At 43.4% G+C, this 21,461-nt stretch overlaps 3 protein-coding genes and 1 pseudogene across 3 annotated transcripts; all 4 read right to left on the reverse strand.

The window, feature by feature from the left end:
* Positions 1–2,696: 2,696 nt before the first annotated feature.
* On the reverse strand, positions 2,697–3,772 carry LOC139259977 (gamma-crystallin S-1-like; annotated as a pseudogene).
* A 4,604-nt stretch (positions 3,773–8,376) lies between these two features.
* LOC139259976 (gamma-crystallin S-1-like) lies at positions 8,377–9,479 on the reverse strand. The gene is made up of 2 exons (XM_070875996.1): positions 9,204–9,479; positions 8,377–8,652 (listed from the first exon to the last, which is right to left on the reverse strand). Exons 1-2 carry the CDS (start codon positions 9,477–9,479, stop codon positions 8,377–8,379), a joined length of 552 nt encoding a protein of 183 aa, XP_070732097.1.
* Positions 9,480–14,050: 4,571 nt separating this feature from the next.
* On the reverse strand, positions 14,051–15,154 carry LOC139259979 (gamma-crystallin S-1-like). Its single transcript, XM_070875998.1, has 2 exons — positions 14,879–15,154; positions 14,051–14,326 (listed from the first exon to the last, which is right to left on the reverse strand). Exons 1-2 carry the CDS (start codon positions 15,152–15,154, stop codon positions 14,051–14,053), a joined length of 552 nt encoding a protein of 183 aa, XP_070732099.1.
* Positions 15,155–19,714: 4,560 nt separating this feature from the next.
* LOC139259978 (gamma-crystallin S-1-like) lies at positions 19,715–20,817 on the reverse strand. The gene is made up of 2 exons (XM_070875997.1): positions 20,542–20,817; positions 19,715–19,990 (listed from the first exon to the last, which is right to left on the reverse strand). The coding sequence occupies exons 1-2, from the start codon at positions 20,815–20,817 to the stop codon at positions 19,715–19,717; spliced, it is 552 nt and encodes a 183-aa protein (XP_070732098.1).
* Between the last annotated feature and the right edge of the window lie 644 nt (positions 20,818–21,461).

Genomic DNA, 21,461 nt, shown 5'->3' on the forward strand with positions numbered 1-21,461 from the left:
TCTAAATTCCAGTGAATATAAGCCTAGTTGATCCATTCTTTCTTCATATGTCAGTCCTGCCATCCTGGGAATTAGTCTGGTGAACCTTCGCTGCACTCCCTCAATAGCAAGAATTTCCTTCCTCAGATTAGGAGACCAAAACAGTATATAATATTCAAGGTGTGGCCTCACCAAGGCCCTGTACAACTGCAGTAAGACCTCCCTGCTCCACTACTCTATTCCCCTAGCTATGAAGGCCAACATGTACCTGCATGCCAACTTTCAATGACTGATGTACCATGACACCCAGGTCATGTTGCACCTCCCCTTTTCCTCACCTGTCACCATTCAGATAATATTCTGCCTTCCTGTTTTTGCCACCAAAGTGGATTACCTTATATTTATCCACATTATACTGCATCTACCATGCATTTGCCCACTCAACTAACCTGTTCAATTCACCCTGCAGCCTCTTAGCATACAGCTCACATTGCCACCCAGCTTAGTGTCATCTGCAATCTTGGAGATATTACATTCAATTCCTCTGCCACGACATTCCATGGTTTCACACCTTCTGAGGTTGCGGGTCCCAGTGGCGGTGGTGGAATTCAGGTTGGAACACCCAGTGCCCCACCGTCCCAGCCTGCCCCTCGCACTGGAGGGGTGCCACTCGGCAGACCCACGGCGAGGGGAAGGAGAAGCCGACCAGTCTCTCCTGAGTTGCAGCCTTCATCAGATCTACATCAGCTTATGTCATTGGATGAAGAGACCAATGCCCTTACCGATCACTCATGGCCGCCGTCAGTGGGGTGCGTGATGAGGTTGCGACACTGTCGGGAGAAATATCAACACTGAGACGGGAAGTGAGGGCAGGCATGTCAGAGGGAGTGAAAATGATGGCAGAGGCCATGAGGGAGCTAGCTGCTGTAATAAGGGCACACAGGCCTGACAATCAAATGCCAATCCCACTGCAATCCCCACACCAGCCTCTGTCGAGCCAGGCCCGGCCCCCCGCCCTCTCCCTACCACCATCACCACCCCTATGATGCACATTCCCCGATATGTGGGTGAGAGATGGGTGCAGCCTTTCTTTGTTATTGTTGTTGTTGTTGAAGTGCATTGTAAACTTACCAATAAAAGATTTTTTGCATTAAAACTGAATCATGTTCCATTATCACTACACTACATTTAGCACAAACTGTAAAAAAAAAACATCCCTCACCCCAACTGCCACCCCGAAGAGCTAGCTGGTGCGTTTTGCAGTCAGCAAGGCAGGACTGCTCTATTTTCAGTAGCTTATTTATTTTTCATTTATTTTTGATGATGTTGTGAGGATGTTGTGCTGAAGTTGTTTTGATTTTGTGCTGATGCTGTGAAGGTGTTTAGTGCTTTAGAATCCTCTAACTCACCTCGCCCCACCCCGCCTATCTAAGGCTACCTATGCTGATTGCTTAAATGTAGGTAAAGTTTTCCTGTGCCTACAAAAGTGGCCACATACACTGGCCTAAGTTAGTTTGGAGTAACTTTTAGCTGGCCAAATTTGCTTCCATGGCCAAAACAGTCATAAATGTCAGATCACGCCACCTTTTGGAGAAAAAAAACTAAACTAAAAAAAACCTAACTAACTGACTTACACTGGAGCAAGTTAAATGGGGAAATGTGCGATTTTTAAGTTACTCCAAAAAAAGCTACTTGCTGCAAAAAAAGCGGGGCAACTCCTGCAGAAATTTGATCCCAATGTTTGGTAAGAAGAGTCCTTACTTTATTATTGTATTTACTGAGGTTCTTGGGCTGCATATCAATTATGGCTCGAAAGGTGAATCGTGGATCAAATTCTTCAGGTCCACCAGAGAACCCAAATATCGCTGTAATTTCCCAAACATCACTCGACCTTCCCAAAGATCACTGTACTTTCCAAAAGAACATTACATGTTCACAGAAAACACTGTATATTCCCAGAGGCCATTGTATTTTCCCAGAGAACAATATATATTTCCCAGAGATCACTGTTTTTTCCCAGACAATGCTGTACGTTCCCAGAAAATAATGTGCACTCCAAGAAAACACTGTACATTGCCAGAAAACACGTTATATTCCCAAAGATCACTGTATATTCCCCACAGGTCACTGTATTTATCCACAGTTCACTGTATTTTCCCAGAGAATACTAGAATGACCTGTTAATTGAGGAACAGCCCAGTTTTGTTTTGTGCTCCCTTACAGCAGCACAACTTGGATTGGGAACAAGGCTGAGGATTGTAGCTGTGATAATTTTATACCAAACCTCTGCTGAATTAAGGCATAAATCGTGAAGGTTATATAGAATTGGAAAAAGTAGAAAAATGTTTAAAAATAGATAAGACTCATTTATTATTGGTCCTTGACATGTTACTGACCTTAGGAAGGACACATCAACACAGATTATGTGACATTTATTAAAAATATGACTGAAATATCCAGTTGCAGTGTCGAGATTGATTTGGTGAATGATGTAAATGTGCACGTTACCCAACTGAGCACAATAACAGAACCTCCTGTGCTTCATAGATTAGGGGTGAAAACTCAACATGAGACTCGAACTTAGAGATTTTCATGAGATTTCTATTGATTGCCACACAAAACAAAAATAAGTGAATAAAGGTGTCTGTCAAGTCGAGGAGATATTATTATTTTCAAGAATATTCCAGTAAGAAAATAACATGTATTTCAAGAACAATCTAGAAGTCGCTCATGCGCCTGAAAGATCCGATAGTTGAGCTGTTGCCGCCCCAGTCACTGAATCTCCTGTATTCACCGGGTCTCATGAAGTACTGGCGGCCTCTGTAGTTGGGTTGTTCATAGAAGTTCCAGTAACCATCCATCACATGGCAGAGTGAATGTCACGGTAATGGAAACGATCGTAGACAGATGGACAGTCATCCATGAATTCCATCATCTGTCCTCCAAAGTCAGGCCTCTCGTAAATCCTCATTCTGTATTTTCCACCTCGGTACTGGAATAGAAATACAATCATTCCTGAGATGAACCGAGAAATCTTGAGTATTTCGAAAAACAGCCACCTGCTGAGAAGGAAGCAGATGATGTTTATGAACAGCAATAGACAGTTCAGTAACATGTAATGGACGAGCTGATCATCTGCGAACTACCATCACTATGTGGTTCTCGTGTAAATAGTTACAGAAAACCAGAGAAATGTACAAGCAAATTCAGGACTGATTCTTGTAACAAAGAGCTCTCTGGTTGGGAACGATTTTACAAAAGACTCCATATGATGATGTTATTAACGAGGGACATTTCGAAACATCTATTGGTCCGGTTGACAATATTCGTGGCTTATTACTAGAGTGCTGCTCCTTTGTAATTTGACAGTGACATTTTATAACAGCAAATTGGGACTGATTCTACTTGACCCATAGAGAGAGGAGATTGCTTCATGTCAGTAAAATTGTGATTGAAGTGTTGTTTGAACTGAGGTTTCAGTAAGAGTGATGCTTGAGGCAGGTTTTTCTTTGTTTAATTTGTTAAACATCAAATGATAACTTACGTGTGGGTAGGTACGACATGACCTGATGTTGTCATTGAATCCCATCCAGCGTTGGTAGTCAGGATATTCTCCCCTGCTCAGAACATACTGGTATCCCATGTAATTGGGTCTCTCATACAGCACCCACCAGTCACTCTCCACACGGATGGAGTTACAACGGCTGAAGTAAGGGGACAGGTCAGCACAGTCAGTATTGCACTCGTAGTGCCGACCCTGGAAGTTCCTGTCCTCGTAAAAGATGATCTGTGCAAAGATAGAGGTTTGTAAATTAATAAATTATCAAAACTAGGAGATACTAAATGAAGAATTCTAATACAATGTGTAATATCTGAGATGTCCTTGCCTTTCCCATTTTGAGCTCACAGTTAGTTTCGTAACTGACTGAATGTTTCACTGCTTCACACAGCTTGGTATTTATACACTGGCAGAAAGGCCTCTCTGGGCTGTACTTTTGTTATTGTAATGATTCAGGACTGAAAATAAGCAAAAATCGAGAATACGTTCCATTTATTGTAGAAAAACACCTGAAAGACTCCTGCTACGTAATTGATTCTTTCCCTTTTGTCTTCATATCAAGTTAATTATTGTTTGAACAGAACAGTTCTGGAACAGTCATGGCTTGAAATGACACAACTTTGTTTCAATAGTTTGGTGTTTGCCTCCACTCCCCTCATCTCCAACAACATGTGCGAGCGGCTAAAATTGAAGAGATAGGTTCAGTTTTGTCTGCCGCTTCCCTCCCTCCCCCAGCCCACTGGGCCAAACTTTGATTGCAGTTCCCCTGCCCTAGCCCTGAACTCACATTTACTCTAGTTTCTCTCCTGTCTCGCCTCATGCCCGTTCCATGCTCATCTTTCCCATGTGACCAACTTACAGCTCCCTTGACCCAATACCAACAAACTGCTGACCACCCAACTTCCCTTCCTGGCTTTATGTCGGCTGATATTGTTAATGATTCTCTCTCCTCAAGTACTGCCTGCTCCCATTCAAATCTGCTATCATCATCCCCCTCTTCAAACAACCATCCCTGACCCCTCTGCTAATGCAAACTACCACCCCCATCTCTAACCTCCCTTTCCTCTCCAAAGTCTTTGAATGTGCTGTTGCTTCCCAAATCCGTGACCAAATTTCCTGGAAGTCCATGTTTGAATCCCTCTAATCAGGTTTTCACCCTGGCACAGGACTGAAACGGCCCTTATCAAAGTCACAAATGACATTCTATATAACTCTGACCATGGTAATCTGTCCCTCCTCATCCTCCTCACCCTGTCTGCAGCCTTTGACACGGTTGACCACACCATCCTCCTGAAATGCCTCTCCTCCATCATCCAGCTGGGTGGGGCTTCATTCACGTGCTTCCATTCATATTTATCCAGTCATAGCCAGAGAATTACATTCAATGGTTTCTCTTCCTGCCCCACACCATTACCTGTGGTTACGCGCAATGATCTATCCTTGGCCTCCCTCTATTTCTCATCTACGTTGTACCCCTCAACGACATCTTGCGAAACATCAGGTTTCACATGTACTCTGATGATACCCAATTCTACCTCACCACCACCACTCTTGACCCATCCACTATCTCTAATTTGTCACTTTGCTTGTCCAACATCCAGTACTGGATGAGCAGAAATTTCCTTCAACTATCTATTGTGAAGGCAAAAGCCAATGTCTTCAGTCCCCGCCACACTCCGTTCCCTCACCACCGACTCCATCCCTCTACATTGCAACCGTCTGAGGGTGAACCGTCTGTTTGCAACATTGGCCGCCATGCCTTCAGTTGTCCAGGCCCTAATGTCTGGAAGTCCCTCCCTAAATCTTTCCACCTCTCTACCTCACTTTCCTTCTTTAAGACACTCCTTAAAATCTACCACTTTGACCAAACTTTTGGTGATGTGACCTAATATTTCCTTATGTGACTTGATGTCAAATTTTGTTTGAAACTGCTCTAATGAAACAACTTGGTACATTTTACTATGTTAATTGAACTCTGTAAATATTAACCTTCGCTGTCTCCAGACTAGATCCAAAACCAGCGTAACCTCTGTCGTCGAGCTACAATACGCGGACGACGCCTGTGTCTGCTAACACACTGAGGCTGAACTCCAGGACATACTCGACATATTTACTGAAGCGTACAAAAGCATGGGCCTTGCGCAAAACATCAGTAAGACAAAGGTCCTCCACCAGCCCGTCCTCACAGCCCAGCATTGCCCCCCAGTCATCAAGATTCATGGCGGAGCACTGGACAACGTGAACCACTTCCCTATCTCGAGCACCTCCTATCAACAAGAGCAGGCATTGATGACGAGATCCAACACCGTCTCCAATGCAACAGTGCAGCCTTCGGTCGCCTGAAGAAAAGAAAGTTTGAAGACCAGGCCCTCAAAACTGTCACCAAGCTCATGGTCTATAGGGCTGTAGTAATACTGCCCTTCTGCATGGCTCAAAAACATGGACCATGTACAGTAGACACCTCAAGTCACTGGAGAAATAGCACCAATGATGTCTCCGCAAGATCCTATAAATCCCCTGGGAGGACAGATGCACAAACGTTAGTGTCATCGAACAGGCCAACATCCCCAACATTAATGCACTGACCACATGTGATCAGCACCGCTGGGCATGCCACATAGTTCGCATGACAGACACGAGACTCCCAAAGCAAGCGCTCTATTTGGAACTCCTTCACTGCAAACGAGCAAAAGGTGAGCAGTGAAAACGTTACAAGGACACCCTCAAAGCCTCCCTGATAAAGTGCAACATCCCCACTGACACCTGGGAATCCCTGGCCAATGACTTGCCCTAAGTAGAGGAAGTGCCTCCGGAAGTGCGCTGAGCTCCTCGAGTCTCGTCACCGAGAGCTTGCAGAAATCAAGCGCAGGCAGCGGAAAGAGCGTGTGGCAAACCAGTCCCACCCACCCCTTCCCTCAGCGACTATTTGTCCCACCTGTGACAGAGACTGTGGTTCTCATATTGGACTCTACAACAATCTAAGAACTCATGTTAAGAGTGGAAGCAAGTCTTCCTCGATTCCGAGGGACTGCCTATGATGATGATAAATACCAGTTGTTGTTGTTGTGTAACTGCCTAGTTCTTCTTGCAAACGGCCAAGGTAAAGACATACATAGTGAGAGCATCTCGCATAGATTGTACACATTTGTTTGAGTTTAGTTTCCAGATTGTGCCAGTGCTCCCTCTCAAAATCCTTCATACAATGATATCATGGCAGGCATCAAGCTGCTGATACTATTTCCTTCACGTGCAGCCAAATTGTGGGTGCAGTTTATTAACATTAATAACACACCATGTATTTCAAACCGAGTCTTGCATATAAATGTACTGCATCCTTTTTTGTTTTAAGTGTCAGGACAATTAATAGGAATATTAGAATAGGTAAGAGAACAATAGGAAGTTAATGTGCTGAAAACGGCGATAGGGTTCGAACGTAGCTTTTAGCTGTGTTTATCCTGAGGTCAAAGGTTAAAGGCATGATAGGTATCTAGGTCCCCTTGGAAAAAGAGGTTGGTAAAGGACTAGGAAATAATACATTTTTGCCAAAACTTGTGTGATCGGACACCGTTCTCCCATCTCTAGCCTCTATGCTCTCTAATATTCTGGTACTATCTTTCTCATGTAACTGAGGTTGGCTGAATACTGTGGAGTGTTGCTTGATCATCATTCGGAAGTACGGAGTGTTTATGCAGAAATTTGCCTCAGAATAATCAAGAGTTTGGATTAGCTTGTACAGAGTCTGTGGAAGGAATGGGTTTGATCATCCACGTGGACTCTTCTCTTTTCGTGTTTTTCATGCTCTCAATGTTTGGCAAGAAGAGACACTGCTTTATTATTGTATTTATTTATGTTCTTGGGCTGCATATGAATTATGGCCCGAACGGTGACTAGTGGATGACTTTCTCCAGGTCTAACAGAGATCCAAAATATCGCTGTAATTTCCCAAACATCACTCTACCTTTCCAAAGATCACTGTACTTTCCCATAGAACATTACATGTTCACAGAAAACACTGTATATTTCCAGAGTTCACTGTATTTTCCCAGAGAACAATTTCTATTTCCCAGAGATGACTGTATTTATCTAGAGAATACTGGACATTCCCAGGAAACACTGTATATTCCCAGACATCACTGTATTTTCCCAGACAATACTGTACATTCCCAGAGAATAGTGCACATTCCCAGAAAACAGTGTATATACCCTGAGATCATTGCATTCCCCACAGTTCACTGCATTTCCCCACAATTCATTGTATTTTCCCAGAGAACACTGGCATGTCCTGTTAATTGAGGAACAGCCCAGTTTTGTTTTATGCTCCCTTACAGCAGCACAACTTGGATTGGAACATGGCTGAGGATTGTAGCTATGATAATTTGGCACCAAACCTCTGCTGGATTAACGCATAAATCGTGAAGCTTATATGAATTGGAAAAAGTAGAAAAATCTTTAAAAATCAATATAAGACCCATTTATTATTGTTCCTTGTTCATGTCACTGACCTGAGGAAGGTCACATCAACACAGATTATGAGACTTTTATTAAAAATATGACTGAGGTTGCAATTCCAGAAGGATCCAGTTGCAGTGTCGAGATTGATTTGGTGAATAATGTAAATGTGCACGTTACCCAACTAAGCACAATAACAGAACCTCCTGTGCTTCATAGATTAGGGGTGAAAACTCAACATGAGACTCGAACTTAGAGATTTTCATGAGATTTCTATTGATTGCCACACAAAACAAAAATAAGTCAATTAAGATGTCGGTATAGTTGAGGAGATTTTATTATTTTCAAGAATATTCCAGTTAGAAAATATCGTGTTTTACAAGAACAAACTAGAAGTCCCTCATTCGCCTGAAAGATCCGACAGTTGAGTTGTAGCCGCCCCAGTCACTGAATCTCCTGTATTCACCGGGTCTCATGAAGTACTGGCGACCTCTGTAGTTGGGCTGTTCATAGAAGTTCCAGTAACCGTCCATCACATGGCAGGAGTGAACGTCACGGTAGTGGAAACGATCGTAGACAGATGGACAGTCATCCATGAATTCCATCATCTGTCCTCCAAAGTCAGGCCTCTCGTAAATTCTCATTCTGTAGTTTCCACCTCGATACTGTAATGTAAATACAATCATCAGTTTGATGAAGCTATAAATCTTGAGTACTTAGAAAAACAGTCTCCTGCTGAGAAGGAAGCAGATGATGTTTGTGAACAGCAATAGACAGTTCAGTAACATGTATTGGATGAGCTGATCATCTGCTAACTGACATCACCATGTGGTTCTTGTGTAAATTGTCACAGAATGCCAGAGAAATGTACCAGAAATTCAGGACTGATTCTTGTAATAAAGAGCTCTCTGGTTGGGAACGTTTTTACAAAAGGCTCCGTATGATGATGTTATTAACGAGGGACATTTTTAAACTTCTATTGATCCAGTTGACTATATTCGTTGCTTATTACTAGAGGGCTGTTCCTTTGTAATTTGACAGTGACATTTTATAACAGCAAATTGGGACTGATTCTCCTGGACCCATAGAGAGAGGAGATTGCTTCATGTCAGTAAAAGTGTGATTGAAGTGTTGTTTGAACTGAGGTTTCAGTAAGAGTGATGCTTGAGGCAGGTTTTTCTTTGTTTAATTTGTTAAACATCAAATGATAACTTACGTGTGGGTAGGTACGACATGACCTGATGTTGTCATTGAATCCCATCCAGCGTTGGTAGTCAGGATATTCTCCCCTGCTCAGAACATACTGGTATCCCATGTAATTGGGTCTCTCATACCCCACCCACCAGTCACTCTCCACACGGATGGAGTTACAGCGGCTGAAGTAAGGGGACAGGTCAGCACAGTCAGTATTGCACTCGTAGTGCCGACCCTGGAAGTTCCTGTCCTCGTAAAAGATGATCTGTGGAAAGATAGAGGTTTGTAAATTAATCATTTCTCAAAACTAGGAGATACTAAATGAAGAATTCTAATACAATGTGTAATATCTGAGATGTCCTTGCCTTTCCCATTTTGAGCTCACAGTTAGCTTCGTAACTGACTGAATGTTTCACTGCTTCACACAGCTTGGTATTTATACACTGGGCAGAAAGGCCTCTCTGGGCTGTACTTTTGTTATTCTAATGATTCAGGAATGAAAATCAGCAAAAATCGACAAAATGTTCCATTTATTGTAGCAAAACACCTGAAAGACTCCTGCTACGTAATTGATTCTTTCCCTTTTGTCTTCATGTCAAGTTAATTATTGTTTGAACATAACAGTTCTGGAACAGTCATGGCTTGAAATGACTCAGCTCTGCTTCAATAGTTTGGTGTTTGCCTCCACTCTCCTCATCTCCAACAACCTGTGCGAGCGGCTAAAATTGAAGAGATAGGTTCAGTTTTGTCTGCCGCTTCCCTCCCTCCCCCAGCCCACTGTCCAAAATTTGATTGCAGTTCCCCTGCCCTAGCCCTGAACTCACATTTTCTCGAGTTTCTCTCCTGTCTCCCCTCATGCCCGTTCCATGCTCATCTTTCCCATGTGACCCACTTCCAGCTCCCTTGACACAATACCAACAAACTGCTGACCACCCAACTTCCCTTCCTGGCTTTATGTCGGCTGATATTGTTAACGATTCTCTCTCCTCAAGTACTGCCTGCTCCCATTCAAATCTGCTATCATCATCCCCCTCTTCAAACAACCATCCCTGACCCCTCTGCTAATGCAAACTACCACCCCACCTCTAACCTCCCTTTCCTCTCCAAAGTCTTTGAATGTGCTGTCGCTTCCCAAATCCGTGACCAAATTTCCTGGAAGTCCATGTTTGAATCCCTCTAATCAGGTTTTCACCCTGGCACAGGACTGAAACGGCCCTTATCAAAGTCACAAATGACATTCTATGTAACTCTGACCATGGTAATCTGTCCCTCCTCATCCTCCTCACCCTGTCTGCAGCCTTTGACACGGTTGACCACACCATCCTCCTGAAATGCCTCTCCTCCATCATCCAGCTGGGTGGGGCTTCATTCACCTGCTTCCATTCGTATCTATCCAGTCATAGCCAGAGAATTACATTCAATGGTTTCTCTTCCTGCCCCACCCCATTACCTGTGGTTACCCGCAATGATCTATCCTTGGCCTCCCTCTATTTCTCATCTACGTTGTACCACTCAACGACATCTTGCGAAACATCAGGTTCCACATGTATGCTGATGATAACCAATTCTACCTCACCACCACCACTCTTGACCCATCCACTATCTCTAATTTGTCACATTGCTTGTCCAACATCCAGTACTGGATGAGCAGAAATTTCCTTCAACTAACTATTGTGAAGTCGAAAGCCAACGTCTTCAGTCCCCGCCACACTCCATTCCCTCACCACCGACTCCGTCCCTCGACCGTGCAACCGTCTGAGGGTGAACTGTCTGTTGTCAACATTGGCCGCCATGCCTTCAGTTGTCCAGGCCCTAATGTCTGGAAGTCCCTCCCTAAATCTTTCCACCTCTCTACCTCACTTTCCTTCTTTAAGACACTCCTTAAAATCTACCACTTTGACCAAACTTTTGGTGATGTGACCTAATATTTCCTTATGTGGCTTGATGTCAAATTTTGTTTGAAACTGCTCTAATGAAACAACTTGGTACATTTTACTATGTTAATTGAACTCTGTAAATATCAACCTTCGCTGTCTCCAGACTAGATCCAAAACCAGCGTAACCTCTGTCGTCGAGCTACAATACGCGGACGACGCCTGTGTCTGCTAACACACTGAGGCTGAACTCCAGGACATACTCGACATATTTACTGAAGCGTACAAAAGCATGGGCCTTGCGCAAAACATCAGTAAGACAAAGGTCCTCCACCAGCCCGTCCTCACAGCCCAGCATTGCCCCCCAGTCACCAAGATTCACGGCGGAGCACTGGACAACGTGAACCACTTCCCTTATCTCGGGCACCTCCTATCAACAAGAGCAGGCATTGATGACGAGATCCAACACCGCCTCCAATGCGACAGTGCAGCCTTCGGTTGCCTGAAGAAAAGAAAGTTTGAAGACCAGGCCCTCAAAACTGTCACCAAGCTCATGGTCTATAGGGCTGTAGTAATACCGCCCTTCTGCATGGCTCAAAAACATGGACCATGTACAGTAGACACCTCAAGTCGCTGGAGAAATAGCACCAATGATGTCTCCGCAAGATCCTATAAATCCCCTGGGAGGACAGATGCACAAACGTTAGCATCCTCGAACAGGCCAACATCCCCAACATTAACGCACTGACCACATGTGATCAGCACCGCTGGGCAGGCCACATAGTTCGCATGACAGACACGAGACTCCCAAAGCAAGCGCTCTATTTGGAACTCCTTCACGGCAAACGAGCAAAAGGTGAGCAGTGAAAACGTTACAAGGACAACCTCAAAGCCTCCCTGATAAAGTGCAACATCCCCACTGACACCTGGGAATCCCTGGCCAATGACTTGCCCTAAGTAGAGGAAGTGCATCCGGAAGTGCGCTGAGCTCCTCGAGTCTCGTCACCGAGAGCATGCAGAAATCAAGCGCAGGCTTGAGCGTGTGGCAAACCAGTCCCACCCACCCCTTCCCTCAGCGACTATTTGTCCCACCTGTGACAGAGACTGTGGTTCTCATATTGGACTCTACAACAATCTAAGAACTCATGTTAAGAGTGGAAGCAAGTCTTCCTCGATTCCGAGGGACTGCCTATGATGATGATAAATACCAGTTGTTGTTGTTGTGTAACTGCCTAGTTCTTCTTGCAAACGGCCAAGGTAAAGACATACATAGCGAGAGCATCTCGCATAGATTGTACACATCTGTTTGAGTTTAGTTTCCAGATTGTGCCAGTGCTCCCTCTCAAAATCCTTCATACAATGATATCATGGCAGGCATCAAGCTGCTGATACTATTTCCTTCACGTGCAGCCAAATTGTGGGTGCAGTTTATTAACATTAATAACACACCATGTATTTCAAACCGAGTCTTGCATATAAATGTACTGCACCCTTTTTTGTTTTAAGTGTCAGGACAATTAATAGGAATATTAGAATAGGTAAGAGAACAATAGGAAGTTAATGTGCTGAAAATGGCGATAGGGATCGAACGTAGCTTTTAGCTGTGTTTATCCTGAGGTCAAAGGTTAAAGGCATGATAGGTATCTAGGTCCCCTTGGAAAAAGAGGTTGGGAAAGGACTAGGAAATAATACATTTTTCCCAAAACTTATGTGATCGGACACCGTTCTCCCATCTCTAGCCTCTATGCTCTCTAATATTCTGGTACTGTCTTTCTCATGTAACTGAGGTTGGCTGAATACTGTGGAGTGTTGCTTGATCATCATTCGGAAGTACGGAGTGTTTATGCAGAAATTTGCCTCAGAATAATCAAGAGTTTGGATTAGCTTGTACAGAGTCTGTGGAAGGAATGGGTTTGATCATCCACGTGGACTCTTCTCTTTTGGTGTTTTTCATGCTCTCAATGTTTGGCAAGAAGAGACACTGCTTTATTATTGTATTTATTTATGTTCTTGGGCTGCATATGAATTATGGCCCGAACGGTGACTAGTGGATGACTTTCTCCAGGTCTAACAGAGATCCAAAATATCGCTGTAATTTCCCAAACATCACTCTACCTTTCCAAAGATCACTGTACTTTCCCATAGAACATTACATGTTCACAGAAAACACTGTATATTCCCAGAGTTCACTGTATTTTCCCAGAGAACAATTTCTATTTCCCAGAGATGACTGTATTTATCTAAGAGAATACTGGACATTCCCAGGAAACACTGTATATTCCCAGACATCACTGTATTTTCCCAGACAATACTGTACATTCCCAGAGAATAGTGCACATTCCCAGAAAACAGTGTATATACCCTGAGATCATTGCATTCCCCACAGTTCACTGCATTTCCCCACAGTTCACTGTATTTTCCCAGAGAACACTGGCATGTCCTGTTAATTGAGGAACAGCCCAGTTTTGTTTTGTGCTCCCTTACAGCAGCACAACTTGGATTGGGAACAAGGCTGAGGATTGTAGCTATGATAATTTGGCACCAAACCTCTGCTGGATTAACGCATAAAGCGTGAAGCTTATATGAATTGGAAAAAGTAGAAAAATCTTAAATAATCGATAAGACCCATTTATTATTGTTCCTTGTTCATGTCACTGACCTGAGGAAGGTCACATCAACACAGATTATGAGACTTTTATTAAAAATATGACTGAGGTTGCAATCCCAGAAGGATCCAGTTGCAGTGTCGAGATTGATTTGGTGAATAATGTAAATGTGCACGTTACCCAACTAAGCACAATAACAGAACCTCCTGTGCTTCATAGATTAGGGGTGAAAACTCAACATGAGACTCTAACTTAGAGATTTTCATGAGATTTCTATTGATTGCCACACAAAACAACAATAAGTCAATAAAGATGTCGGTAAAGTTGAGGAGATTTTATTATTTTCAAGAATATTCCAGTTAGAAAATATCGTGTTTTACAAGAACAATCTAGAAATCCCTCATTTGCCTGAAAGATCCGACAGTTGAGTTGTAGCCGCCCCAGTCACTGAATCTCCTGTATTCACCGGGTCTCATGAAGTACTGTCGGCCTCTGTAGTTGGGCTGTTCATAGAAGTTCCAGTAACCGTCCATCACATGGCAGGAGTGAATGTCACGGTAACGGAAATGATCGTAGACAGATGGACAGTCATCCATGAATTCCATCATCTGTCCTCCAAAGTCAGGCCTCTCGTAAATTCTCATTCTGTAGTTTCCACCTCGATACTGTAATGTAAATACAATCATCAGTTTGATGAAGCTATAAATCTTGAGTACTTAGAAAAACAGCCTCCTGCTGAGAAGGAAGCAGATGATGTTTGTGAACAGCAATAGACAGTTCAGTAACATGTATTGGATGAGCTGATCATCTGCTAACTGACATCACCATGTGGTTCTTGTGTAAATTGTTACAGAATGCCAGAGAAATGTACCAGAAAATTCAGGACTGATTCTTGTAATAAAGAGCTCTCTGGTTGGGAACGTTTTTACAAAAGGCTCCATATGATGATGTTATTAACGAGGGACATTTTTAAACTTCTATTGATCCAGTTGACTATATTCGTTGCTTATTACTAGAGGGCTGCTCCTTTGTAATTTGACAGTGATATTTTATAACAGCAAATTGGGACTGATTCTCCTTGACCCATAGAAAGAGGAGATTGCTTCATGTCAGTAAAAGTGTGATTGAAGTGTTGTTTGAACTGAGGTTTCAGTAAGAGTGATGCTTGAGGCAGGTTTTTCTTTGTTTAATTTGTTAAACATCAAATGATAACTTACGTGTGGGTAGGTACGACATGACCTGATGTTGTCATTGAATCCCATCCAGCGTTGGTAGTCAGGATATTCTCCCCTGCTCAGAACATATTGGTATCCCATGTAATTGGGTCTCTCATACCCCACCCACCAGTCACTCTCCACACGGATGGAGTTACAGCGGCTGAAGTAAGGGGACAGGTCAGCACAGTCAGTATTGCACTCGTAGTGCCGACCCTGGAAGTTCCTGTCCTCGTAAAAGATGATCTGTGGAAAGATAGAGGTTTGTAAATTAATCATTTCTCATAACTAGGAGATACTGAATGAAGAATTCTAATACAATGTGTAATATCTGAGATGTCCTTGCCTTTCCCATTTTGAGCTCACAGTTAGCTTCGTAACTGACTGAATGTTTCACTGCTTCACACAGCTTGGTATTTATACACTGGCAGAAAGGCCTCTCTGGGCTGTACTTTTGTTATTCTAATGATTCAGGAATGAAAATCAGCAAAAATCGACAAAACGTTCCATTTATTGTAGAAAAACACCTGAAAGACTCCTGCTACGTAATCGATTCTTTCCCTTTTGTCTTCATGTCAAGTTAATTATTGTTTGAACATAACAGTTCTGGAACAGTCATGGCTTGAAATGACTCAGCTCTGCTTCAATAGTTTGGTGTTTGCCTCCACCCCCCTCATCTCCAACAACATATGCGAGTGGCTAAAATTGAAGAGATAGGTTCAGTTTTGTCTGCCGCTTCCCTCCCTCCCCCAGCCCACTGTCCAAAATTTGATTGCAGTTCCCCTGCCCTAGCCCTGAACTCACATTTTCTCGAGTTTCTCTCCTGTCTCCCCTCATGCCCGTTCCATGCTCATCTTTCCCATGTGACCCACTTACAGCTCCCTTGACCCAATACCAACAAACTGTTGACCACCCAACTTCCCTTCCTGGCTTTATGTCGGCTGATATTGTTAACGATTCTCTCTCCTCAAGTACTGCCTGCTCCCATTCAAATCTGCTATCATCATCCCCCTCTTCAAACAACCATCTCTGACCCCTCTGCTAATGCAAACTACAACCCCACCTCTAACCTCCCTTTCCTCTCCAAAGTCTTTGAATGTGCTGTCGCTTCCCAAATCCGTGACCAAATTTCCTGGAAGTCCATGTTTGAATCCCTCTAATCAGGTTTTCACCCTGGCACAGGACTGAAACGGCCCTTATCAAAGTCACAAATGACATTCTATGTAAGTCTGACCATGGTAATCTGTCCCTCCTCATCCTCCTCACCCTGTCTGCAGCCTTTGACACGGTTGACCACACCATCCTCCTGAAATGCCTCTCCTCCATCATCCAGCTGGGTGGGGCTTCATTCACCTGCTTCCATTCGTATCTATCCAGTCATAGCCAGAGAATTACATTCAATGGTTTCTCTTCCTGCCCCACACCATTACCTGTGGTTACCCGCAATGATCTATCCTTGGCCTCCCTCTATTTCTCATCTACGTTGTACCCCTCAACGACATCTTGCGAAACATCAGGTTCCACATGTATGCTGATGATACCCAATTCTACCTCACCACCACCACTCTTGACCCATCCACTATCTCTAATTGTCACATTGCTTGTCCAACATCCAGTACTGGTTGAGCAGAAATTTCCTTCAACTAACTATTGTGAAGACGAAAGTCAACGTCTTCAGTCCCGGCCACAATCCATTCCCTCACCACCGACTCCGTCCCTCGACCGTGCAACCGTCTGAGGGTGAACTGTCTGTTGTCAACATTGGCCGCCATGCCTTCAGTTGTCCAGGCCCTAATGTCTGGAAGCCCGTCCCTAAATCTTTCCACCTCTCTACCTTACTTTCCTTCTTTAAGACACTCCTTAAAATCTACCACTTTGACCAAACTTTTGGTGATGTGACCTAATATTTCCTTATGTGTCTTGATGTCAAATTTTGTTTGAAACTGCTCTAATGAAACAATTTGGTACATTTTACTATGTTAATTGAACTCTGTAAATATCAACTTTCGCTGTCTCCAGACTAGATCCAAAACCAGCGTAACCTCTGTCGTCGAGCTACAATACGCGGATGACGCCTGTGTCTGCTAACACACTGAGGCTGAACTCCAGGACATACTCGACATATTTACTGAAGCATACAAAAGCATGGGCCTTGCGCAAAACATCAGTAAGACAAAGGTCCTCCACCAGCCCGTCCTCACAGCCCAGCATTGCCCCCCAGTCATCAAGATTCACGGCGGAGCACTGGACACTTATCTCGGGCACCTCCTATCAACAAGAGCAGGCATTGATGACGAGATCCAACACCGCCTCCAATGCGACAGTGCAGCCTTCGGTCGCCTGAAGAAAAGAAAGTTTGAAGACCAGGCCCTCAAAACTGTCACCAAGCTCATGGTCTATAGGGCTGTAGTAATACCGCCCTTCTGCATGGCTCAAAAACATGGACCATGTACAGTAGACACCTCAAGTCGCTGGAGAAATAGCACCAATGATGTCTCCGCAAGATCCTATAAATCCCCTGGGAGGACAGATGCACAAACGTTAGCGTCCTCGAAAAGGCCAACATCCACAACATTAACGCACTGACCACATGTGATCAGCATCGCTGGGCAGGCCACATAGTTCGCATGACAGACACGAGACTCCCAAAGCAAGCGCTCTATTTGGAACTCCTTCACTGCAAACGAGCAAAAGGTGAGCAGTGAAAACGTTACAAGGACACCTTCAAAGCCTCCCTGATAAAGTGCAACATCCCCACTGACACCTGGGAATCCCTGGCCAATGACTTGCCCTAAGTAGAGGAAGTGCATCCGGAAGTGCGCTGAGCTCCTCGAGTCTCGTCACTGAGAGCATGCAGAAATCAAGCGCAGGCAGCGGAAAGAGCGTGCGGCAAACCAGTCCCACCCACCCCTTCCCTCAGCGACTATTTGTCCCATCTGTGACAGAGACTGTGGTTCTCATATTGGACTCTACAACAATCTAAGAACTCATGTTAAGAGTGGAAGCAAGTCTTCCTCGATTCCGAGGGACTGCCTATGATGATGATAAATACCAGTTGTTGTTGTTGTGTAACTGCCTAGTTCTTCTTGCAAAAGGCCAAGGTAAAGACATACATAGCGAGAGCATCTCACATAGATTGTACACATCTGTTTGAGTTTAGTTTCCAGATTGTGCCAGTGCTCCCTCTCAAAATCCTTCATACAATGATATCATGGCAGGCATCAAGCTGCTGATACTATTTCCTTCACGTGCAGCCAAATTGTGGGTGCAGTTTATTAACATTAATAACACACCATGTATTTCAAACCGAGTCTTGCATATAAATGTACTGCATCCTTTTTTGTTTTAAGTGTCAGGACAATTAATAGGAATATTAGAATAGGTAAGAGAACAATAGGAAGTTAATGTGCTGAAAACGGCGATCGGGTTCGAACGTAGCTTTTAGCTGTGTTTATCCTGAGGTCAAAGGTTAAAGGCATGATAGGTATCTAGGTCCCCTTGGAAAAAGAGGTTGGGAAAGGACTAGGAAATAATACATTTTTGCCAAAACTTGTGTGATCGGACACCGTTCTCCCATCTCTAGCCTCTATGCTCTCTAATATTCTGGTACTGTCTTTCTCATGTAACTGAGGTTGGCTGAATACTGTGGAGTGTTGCTTGATCATCATTCGGAAGTACGGAGTGTTTATGCAGAAATTTGCCTCAGAATAATCAAGAGTTTGGATTAGCTTGTACAGAGTCTGTGGAAGGAATGGGTTTGATCATCCACGTGGACTCTTCTCTTTTGGTGTTTTTCATGCTCTCAATGTTTGGCAAGAAGAGACACTGCTTTATTATTGTATTTATTTATGTTCTTGGGCTGCATATGAATTATGGCCCGAACGGTGACTAGTGGATGACTTTCTCCAGGTCTAACAGAGATCCAAAATATCGCTGTAATTTCCCAAACATCACTCTACCTTTCCAAAGATCACTGTACTTTCCCATAGAACATTACATGTTCACAGAAAACACTGTATATTTCCAGAGTTCACTGTATTTTCCCAGAGAACAATTTCTATTTCCCAGAGATGACTGTATTTATCTAGAGAATACTGGACATTCCCAGGAAACACTGTATATTCCCAGACATCACTGTATTTTCCCAGACAATACTGTACATTCCCAGAGAATAGTGCACATTCCCAGAAAACAGTGTATATACCCTGAGATCATTGCATTCCCCACAGTTCACTGCATTTCCCCACAGTTCATTGTATTTTCCCAGAGAACACTGGCATGTCCTGTTAATTGAGGAACAGCCCAGTTTTGTTTTGTGCTCCCTTACAGCAGCACAACTTGGATTGGAACATGGCTGAGGATTGTAGCTATGATAATTTGGCACCAAACCTCTGCTGGATTAACGCATAAATCGTGAAGCTTATATGAATTGGAAAAAGTAGAAAAATCTTTAAAAATCAATATAAGACCCATTTATTATTGTTCCTTGTTCATGTCACTGACCTGAGGAAGGTCACATCAACACAGATTATGAGACTTTTATTAAAAATATGACTGAGGTTGCAATCCCAGAAGGATCCAGTTGCAGTGTCGAGATTGATTTGGTGAATAATGTAAATGTGCACGTTACCCAACTAAGCACAATAACAGAACCTCCTGTGCTTCAAAGATTAGGGGTGAAAACTCAACATGAGACTCGAACTTAGAGATTTTCATGAGATTTCTATTGATTGCCACACAAAACAAAAATAAGTCAATTAAGATGTCGGTATAGTTGAGGAGATTTTATTATTTTCAAGAATATTCCAGTTAGAAAATATCGTGTTTTACAAGAACAATCTAGAAGTCCCTCATGCGTCTGAAAGATCCGACAGTTGAGTTGTAGCCGCCCCAGTCACTGAATCTCCTGTATTCACCGGGTCTCATGAAGTACTGGCGACCTCTGTAGTTGGGCTGTTCATAGAAGTTCCAGTAACCGTCCATCACATGGCAGGAGTGAATGTCACGGTAACGGAAACGATCGTAGACAGATGGACAGTCATCCATGAATTCCATCATCTGTCCTCCAAAGTCAGGCCTCTCGTAAATTCTCATTCTGTAGTTTCCACCTCGATACTGTAATGTAAATACAATCATCAGTTTGATGAAGCTACAAATCTTGAGTACTTAGAAAAACAGTCTCCTGCTGAGAAGGAAGCAGATGATGTTTGTGAACAGCAATAGACAGTTCAGTAACATGTATTGGATGAGCTGATCATCTGCTAACTGACATCACCATGTGGTTCTTGTGTAAATTGTCACAGAATGCCAGAGAAATGTACCAGAAATTCAGGACTGATTCTTGTAATAAAGAGCTCTCTGGTTGGGAACGTTTTTACAAAAGGCTCCGTATGATGATGTTATTAACGAGGGACATTTTTAAACTTCTATTGATCCAGTTGACTATATTCATGGCTTATTACTAGAGGGCTGCTCCTTTGTAATTTGACAGTGACATTTTATAACAGCAAATTGGGACTGATTCTCCTTGACCCATAGAGAGAGGAGATTGCTTCATGTCAGTAAAAGTGTGATTGAAGTGTTGTTTGAACTGAGGTTTCAGTAAGAGTGATGCTTGAGGCAGGTTTTTCTTTGTTTAATTTGTTAAACATCAAATGATAACTTACGTGTGGGTAGGTACGACATGACCTGATGTTGTCATTGAATCCCATCCAGCGTTGGTAGTCAGGATATTCTCCCCTGCTCAGAACATACTGGTATCCCATGTAATTGGGTCTCTCATACACCACCCACCAGTCACTCTCCACACGGATGGAGTTACAGCGGCTGAAGTAAGGGGACAGGTCAGCACAGTCAGTATTGCACTCGTAGTGCCGACCCTGGAAGTTCCTGTCCTCGTAAAAGATGATCTGTGGAAAGATAGAGGTTTGTAAGTTAATCATTTCTCATAACTAGGAGATACTGAATCAAGAATTCTAATACAATGTGTAATATCTGAGATGTCCTTGCCTTTCCCATTTTGAGCTCACAGTTAGCTTCGTAACTGACTGAATGTTTCACTGCTTCACACAGCTTGGTATTTATACACTGGGCAGAAAGGCCTCTCTGGGCTGTACTTTTGTTATTCTAATGATTCAGAAATGAAAATCAGCAAAAATCGACAAAACGTTCCATTTATTGTAGAAAAACACCTGAAAGACTCCTGCTACGTAATCGATTCTTTCCCTTTTGTCTTCATGTCAAGTTAATTATTGTTTGAACATAACAGTTCTGGAACAGTCATGGCTTGAAATGACTCAGCTCTGCTTCAATAGTTTGGTGTTTGCCTCCACCCCCCTCATCTCCAACAACATGTGCGAGCGGCTAAAATTGAAGAGATAGGTTCAGTTTTGTCTGCCGCTTCCCTCCCTCCCCCAGCCCACTGTCCAAAATTTGATTGCAGTTCCCCTGCCCTAGCCCTGAACTCACATTTTCTCTAGTTTCTCTCCTGTCTCCCCTCATGCCCGTTCTATGCTCATCTTTCCCATGTGACCCACTTACAGCTCCCTTGACCCAATACCAACAAACTGTTGACCACCCAACTTCC

Source organism: Pristiophorus japonicus, chromosome 3, assembly GCF_044704955.1.
Source record: "Pristiophorus japonicus isolate sPriJap1 chromosome 3, sPriJap1.hap1, whole genome shotgun sequence".
Taxonomy (NCBI): Eukaryota; Metazoa; Chordata; class Chondrichthyes; family Pristiophoridae; genus Pristiophorus; species Pristiophorus japonicus.

Excerpts from the sequence above, each read along its gene's own strand:
- LOC139259976 (XM_070875996.1), bottom strand. The coding sequence starts at position 9,479 with ATGATTAATTTACAAACCTCTATCTTTCCACAGATCATCTTTTACGAG. Across the intron at positions 8,653-9,203 it reads CATGTCGTACCTACCCACAC|TATCGAGGTGGAAACTACAG; the intron begins GTAAGTTATCAT and ends TTTACATTACAG.
- LOC139259979 (XM_070875998.1), bottom strand. The coding sequence starts at position 15,154 with ATGATTAATTTACAAACCTCTATCTTTCCACAGATCATCTTTTACGAG. Across the intron at positions 14,327-14,878 it reads CATGTCGTACCTACCCACAC|TATCGAGGTGGAAACTACAG; the intron begins GTAAGTTATCAT and ends TTTACATTACAG.
- LOC139259978 (XM_070875997.1), bottom strand. The coding sequence starts at position 20,817 with ATGATTAACTTACAAACCTCTATCTTTCCACAGATCATCTTTTACGAG. Across the intron at positions 19,991-20,541 it reads CATGTCGTACCTACCCACAC|TATCGAGGTGGAAACTACAG; the intron begins GTAAGTTATCAT and ends TTTACATTACAG.